At 43.1% G+C, this 6,991-nt stretch overlaps 1 protein-coding gene across 1 annotated transcript; it reads left to right on the top strand.

Annotated features, from left to right (window-relative positions):
- Positions 1–278: 278 nt before the first annotated feature.
- On the top strand, positions 279–2,717 carry LOC139708534 (uncharacterized). The gene has a single exon (XM_071620478.1). The coding sequence runs from the start codon at positions 279–281 to the stop codon at positions 2,715–2,717; it is 2,439 nt and encodes an 812-aa protein (XP_071476579.1).
- The last annotated feature ends 4,274 nt before the right edge of the window (positions 2,718–6,991 follow it).

The following is a 6,991-nucleotide window of genomic DNA, read 5'->3' as shown; positions in this document are numbered from 1 at the left end:
GAAGGGAGAACCAGCTCCCAGGGAAGGGATTAAAGAAATCCCATTGATGTGTGCTACAGTTACCTGTAGTAGATGGTAGGATTGGATCCAGGAAGGTAGCTGTGCTTCGTGATACGGGCTGTTCGGGCGTAGTAGTGACGAAATCTCTTGTGACTTCTGATCAGTTCACAGGCAAATATAGACAATGTCTTTTGATTGACGGAACTGTGCGTCAATTTCCAGTGGCCCGCGTCGACATTAGTTCCCCATTGTTCGTAGGTGCTACAGAGGCCTTATGCATGGAGACGCCGGTCTTCGATGTCATAATAGGTAACATTGAGAATGTTCATTCTGTCAGTGACCCCCATCCAGGTTGGAAGGATGATGATGGTAGTACTAGTGCTAGTGTAGGCATGGCTGTGCAGACTAGGTCTCAGAGTCGGGACTCAAAGCGCCCACAACGCCCTCTTGTTGTTCTATCGGAAATCCCTCATGTATCCCCGGAACAAATCAAACAGGAAACGGCAACTGATCCCACTTTGAAAAAAGCCAGGGAGCTTGCTCAGGTTAGGTTGTCAGATGAAGAGAGGAGAGATACACACTTCGTCTTCGAAGACGGACTGTTGTACAGGATATTCCAGCCTAAAACCCAGACTAGTAATTCGGTGAAACAGTTGGTAGTGCCGAGGCCATTTCGAAAGGCAGTGTTGTCCCTTGCTCATGAAGGTATCATGAGTGGTCATCAAGGCATAGGTAAGACTACAGAGAAGGTCTTGTCTTGTTTTTTCTGGCCTGGCATTCATGCTGATGTTGCTCGTTTCTGTCGCTCTTGCGATATTTGTCAAAGGACGGTGCCAAAGGGAAGAGTTCCCAAGGTACCACTTGGCCAGATGCCGGTCATTGACACACCTTTTCTCCGAGTAGCTATCGACATAGTAGGTCCTATCCACCCCACGACGACCAGGAAGAACCGATACATCCTGGCGATCGTTGACTATGCATCTCGATATCCAGAGGCTGTTGCACTACCCAACATCGAAAGTACCACAGTAGCAGAGGCCATGGTCGAGGTGTTTTGCCGGGTAGGTGTGCCTCATGAGATACTAACAGATCGAGGTAGTCAATTCACGTCTGACATGATGCGAGAAGTTAGTAGGTTACTGTCTATTCGACAACTAACCACCACCCCATACCATTCGATGTGCAACGGATTAGTTGAAAGATTTCATCAGACGCTGAAACAAATCTTGAAGAGAGTCTGTGCTGATCGTCCTCACGATTGGGACAGATACTTGGGACCAGTGTTGTTTGCATACCGGTCCGCCGCCCAGGCTTCGCTTAGCTACTCGCCATTTGAGTTGATCTATGGTAGGCAGGTGAGAGGCCCGCTAGAGATTCTGAAGGACTTGTGGAGTGGTCAGACTCACGACCCAGAGTTGAAGACCACGTACCAGTACGTAGTCGATCTCAAAGAGAGGCTGAAGAGTACGCTAGCAGCGGCTCACGAGGAACTACGTAGGGCAACATCCAGGAATGCAAAACACTACAATGCTAGGAGTAGGCAGCGTAGATTTAACCCGGATGACAAAGTACTAATCCTCCTACCCACTGACCACAATAAGCTTCTCTTTCAATGGAAAGGCCCATTTAGAGTCGCACACAGACTTGGTGACAATAATTATTGTCTAGATGTGAATGGAAAGATGAAGACTTTCCACGCCAACCTGTTGAAGAAATACACAGAGAGAGTAGACAAGGGTGAGGTAAACTCTAATCATGTGAATGAAGGTTCTGATGTGTATGCTGCAGGGATGTTGGAAGTCGTCGCTCAGGCTACGATCGTCGACCAGGATGACGACAACGACGACGAGGTAGTCGGACCTCCAACCCCCAGCCCCATGACCGTACAAGTCCCAGTCGATGAGGCAAACGAGACTGTAGAGGACGTAAAGTTCGGACCAGACGTGGAGGCTAAGCAGCAAGGCCAGATAAAGAGGTTGATGGGTGCGTATAGGGATGTCATGACTGACCTCCCGGGTAAGACACACCTAGGCAGCCACTCAATCCGGCTGACATCAGATGACCCGGTCAGACAGAAACCATATCCTGTCCCTCATGCCCTCCGCGGCGTGATCGAAGAGGAAGTCGAGAAGATGGTCGAGCTGGGAGTCATAGAAAAGTCTAACTCCCCATACTCTTCTCCGATTGTGATCGTGAAGAAATCTGACGGCAGCAATCGCTTCTGCATCGATTTTCGACGGCTGAATCGCGTCACTGTCTTCGACGCCGAACCTCTTCCCAATGCAGAAGAAATATTCGCCGGACTGTCAGGATCACACTACTTCTCCAAAGTGGATTTGAGTAAGGGATACCGGCAGATCCCTCTCTCAGATGACGCAAAGGAGAAGACAGCATTTCAGACTGCAAGTGGGCTGTACCATTTCCGCGTAATGCCTTTTGGGCTAGTCAACGCACCGGCCACGTTCAGCCGAGTGATGCGGAAATTGCTGGCAGGCATGAAGCACGTGACCAACTACTTAGATGACATCCTCATACACACACGGACATGGGAGGAGCACCTCGATACACTACGCGAGTTGCTTCGACGACTGAGAGCAGCAGGACTGACTGCTCGCCCCAGCAAATGTCAACTTGGGTGCAAACAAGTAGAGTTCTTGGGGCACCTCGTGCAACACGGAAAAGTCCAGCCCATGCTAGACAAAGTGGAAAAAATCTAGAACGCGACTAGGCCAGAAACCAAGAAACAGCTGCGAGCTTTCATAGGTCTGGCTAGTTACTACAGACGCTTCATCCCAAATTTTGCGTCGATCGCAGCACCTCTGACTGACAAGACGAGGAGCCGAGAGCCAAGGCAAGTACAGTGGACTGAGCGTGAAGAAGAGGCCTTCATGCAATTGAAGGGTAGTCTTGTAGAGAGCCCCATTCTCTGCCTACCCGATGTCCAGCGAAGATTCATCGTTAGGACAGACGCCTCATCAACTGGGCTCGGAGCTGTTCTCCTCCAAGAGCACGATGGAGAGAAACATCCAGTCGCCTATGCGAGTCGTAAACTCTTGGCTCGAGAACAAGCCTATTCCACGATCGAGCAAGAATGCTTGGCGTTGGTGTGGGGAATTCACAAGTTCCAAACGTACCTTGAAGGCACTGAATTCACCCTTGAAACCGACCACCAACCTCTCCTCTATCTCAACCGGACCAAATGCATCAACAGCAGAGTGATGAGATGGGCTCTCGCCCTCCAACCATTCCGCTTCCGCATCGAAGCCATTCGTGGCTCCGACAATGTTGGAGCCGACTTCTTAAGCAGAAGCTGAATTTCTCTCTTTATTGCCCCATTCTCTGTTTTGAATGCATCTAATGGTTACATTTTGGCTAAGGCATATCACCTAGTGTGATAGATAGCTTTATAGTTTAAATTAAGGGAATAAGTATCTTCCCAGGACGAAATTGTAATTAAAACCCCTTTTTTTCATTAGGCATGAAGAATACATGTCAGCCTTATGACGAAAAAGCGTCACTTTATTTCATTTGCCAGGTTATAGGGAGAGAAAAGCATAATGAGTTGTCGGGTTTGGGAAGATAGTGAAAAAAAAATGATTCACTCATAGTGAGTGAAAATAGCTCTTCTGTTCGGTTTGGCAAAATGTGATACATTTTCTTGAAATGGGGGGTAGTGTAAGGAGTTGATTTAAATCTAATTTAAATACCCTCCAGTCTGGGAGGAAGTGAATTTGCATATGAATTTAGTCGGGTTGGAGGCATCCCACATGCAGGTGTTTGACAGCTATTGTTTCCCGGCATAGTTAAGTTTGCAGCAGCCAACGTATGTATAGGCAGGCTCACAAGAAGTGAAACTGCCACACCCTGTCTTGCCACCAGACAGACCAGACGCTGCAGAGCCTGTCTAGCAGTGATGCCACAACTGGGGTGTCCAAGGCCCAACTGTAAGTTTCAGTTTGTCTTATTTATAATTCTGTAGTATGGATAATGGTTTGAGGTTGCTCAGATAGTAATTGTTATTGTATAGTTATATTTCTGGCGGTAAGCCGTATTCTGTAATTACTGTCGAATACTGATACCAGGATAGTTTAGAAGCCCCTCTTTGTGGATTGCATTTGTGATATGAATACAGTTTGATTTAACTCAAGAAAGTTGATACATGGTTTTTGTTCTGTATTCTAGTTCGATATGAGGAGGACTGAAGATAATTGTAAGGTAGGTTTAAAAGAGTAATTTTGATAACTGAAGTTTGAAGTATAGTGTAATACGCGGGATTATGCCCCCGCGTAGTGAATTGTAATGATGATGATGCTGTAGATTTAATTGTCTGCTGTATATTTTGAGATTAGGGTACATTTGAGAGGCCCTTGTGATATTTCTGTATTTCTTATATAAATGGCTAAAATAGGCTGTTTGAATGTATATATAATGCCCTCATTATGTTTGTGAGTTGATGACGGCAACAAGGTAAAGGTATTATAGAAGTGGATAATTATTGATTGTAGTTGTCCCGTAAGATGTTGTTTGTAATATTTTTCCAGACGGCTGTTAAGGGTATAGTGGAGCTTCGTCCACATAAGCTCCCACAATCAGCGGGTCGAGACTCCACAGGTGTCTCCCGTTCAGCCGCTGCCTGACCCGTTGCCCGGATTTCCCTCGCCGAGTCCGAGACACACCCCCTCCACAATAACGCCGGTTACACGGGGCTGGATCCGTCGCCTTCGCTGAACCGCGGTCGACCGGTCGAAGGACGTCGTTGTCGCCCCGACACATTCTCCAAGCGCTTCGCGTTCACCGTCTCCAAGGACGCAAGGCTGTCGTCGCATATGGAGAACGCCGATTCGTGAAGCAAAGTCAGTATGACAACATTCCCCATTAACTGATAAACCGGAACCACAAGTTCGCGATGAACTGAACTCTGAACGCTGACCGACATTATGGTCAGGGATATGATTTGTCGTGGCAAGCCACATGCCCACGCCGTCTCATAAGTCAATATTGTGAGAAGTGTTGTAGTACTTGGTTACTCAGTTTATAAGTCGGAAGATTAACATTGAGAGTTATTAGTTTTGGAGTTAGAAGGTTGTTAGAATTTGATATATGGGATAACAGTCATTTAATCTGCGAGATATGTTTAAGCTCTGAGCTCAGAAGACTATTATGTTGTACGACCGGATGTAAGATTTGAAGACTTGATTACACTTTAATAAATGCACACATAATTTCAACGGTACTTTATCTCTTCTTCTATTTCATTTCGGGTGATCAAACTGCCTCATCTAGACCAATAAGCTAGTTCACGTGTAACACACTGTGACAGGGTTGAATCAACCCCCTCGACATTTTTCGCGACTTCTCCGCCGCGCGAAATTTTTTGACCACGCCGTTCGCTGACTTTTTACTTCCAAATCTCGCGCATCTTTTGACACCATTTTCACGAAAATCGTGCATACCATTACGACGTTGCATAACGTTTTATGCCTGTCAGACCGAAAATGGCTCAAAAACGTGATTTTATGTATAAAGTCTATGCAAATGGAGTTTTCTCTTCTTATTCATAAAGATATGATTATTTTCACTATCATAAGCTAAAACTAATTAATTTTAGCATAATTATGCTTGAAATAGGTTCTGTCATAAATTTTGCAGAAAAAAAATGATAAAACAAAATGTCGAAAAAACAAAGAAATACTTAAGAAATTCATAAAACTATAAAATACATAAGAAATTGATTTTGATACCAAATGTTTTTTTCAAGTACATTGTTAGGAATGCTACAAAGAATGTTTTCATCAAAAATTAGGATTCTAGGAGCTTCAATATCTGATTTAGAGCAAAATGTATGATTTCATGCATATATTAGCATAATTAATTATTATGACAAAAATTTCCATTTCTTTTTGTATAGCTCGGTAGATTACACCACAGGTAATGCACGTGCCAAATTTCATGGCGATTGCGCGATCGACGGCCGAGATCTCAGGCAACCCCTCCCCGGCCACAGAACACCTAAAAAAGCCCGGCCTGGTTAGGGTTAAATTACAACATTTTAAAGAATATAGGACTATCTTATTGGAAGTTTAATAATAGTTTGTGTTTAGATAAAGAATATGTACTTTTTTTGAGAGCAGAAATTAAATCTATAATAGAGCAAGGAAAGAAGGAGTTTACAGATGTTAGAGTCCTTTGGGATTTTGTTAAAATTAAAATTCGTGAAATAACAAAGAAATATTCGAAAGGAAAGGCGCAATAAATACAGGAAAAAATAAGGAAATTGCAGAAAAATATTTCTGATTTAGAACAATTGTTAATCATTTCCAAAGATAATGATATTTTACATCAATTAGAATTGAAGAGAAATGAGATGAAAGGATTATATGATCAGAAAGTAGCGGGATTAAAAGTGAGATCGCGGGCCAAGTGGTTTGAGGAAAGTGAAATTAATGAAAATTATTCTAAACAATTATTAGCATCTAATCAGAGGAAAACATTTATAGATAAATTAAAATTAGAAGATAGTGTAGAAATTACTGATTCGAAGCAGATTTTGAAAGAAATTAAAAATTTTTATCAAAATTTGTATTCTCAAGGTGAGGTAATAGACAATAAAGAGGATCTTTTTATTAATATGCCTCATTTGAATATAGGTGAAGACAGTAAAAAATTATGTGATGAGAAGATTATAATGGGTGAATGTATTTCGATATTAAATAAAATGCCTTTAAATAGATCACCAGGAAATGATGGATTAACAGTTGAATTTTATCGAACATTTTGGTCTGATATAGGAAACCTTGTTTTAGAATCCTTTAATGCAGCTTTTGAGAAAGGGGAATTATCAATCTCACAAAGACAGGGCGTAATAACAATAATTAAAAAAGAAGATAAAGATCCTTTGTATATTCGTAATTACCGACCAATTACCCTTCTTAAAGGGGATGGCTAGTAACTGATCAGTGGGAATCAGTGAGAATGCTGAGGGATGGTTGTT

This window comes from Diadema antillarum, unplaced genomic scaffold, assembly GCF_040938485.1.
Source record: "Diadema antillarum isolate AM-2024a unplaced genomic scaffold, OU_Dant_1.0 seq00001348_RagTag, whole genome shotgun sequence".
NCBI classification, from domain to species: Eukaryota; Metazoa; Echinodermata; class Echinoidea; order Diadematoida; family Diadematidae; genus Diadema; species Diadema antillarum.
Note: the sequence above shows the minus strand (reverse complement) of the source record. Positions and strands in the feature narration are given on the sequence as shown.

Bases quoted from the DNA above. Each gene is read 5' to 3' on its own strand.
- LOC139708534 (XM_071620478.1), top strand. From the start codon at position 279: ATGGAGACGCCGGTCTTCGATGTCATAATAGGTAACATTGAGAATGTT.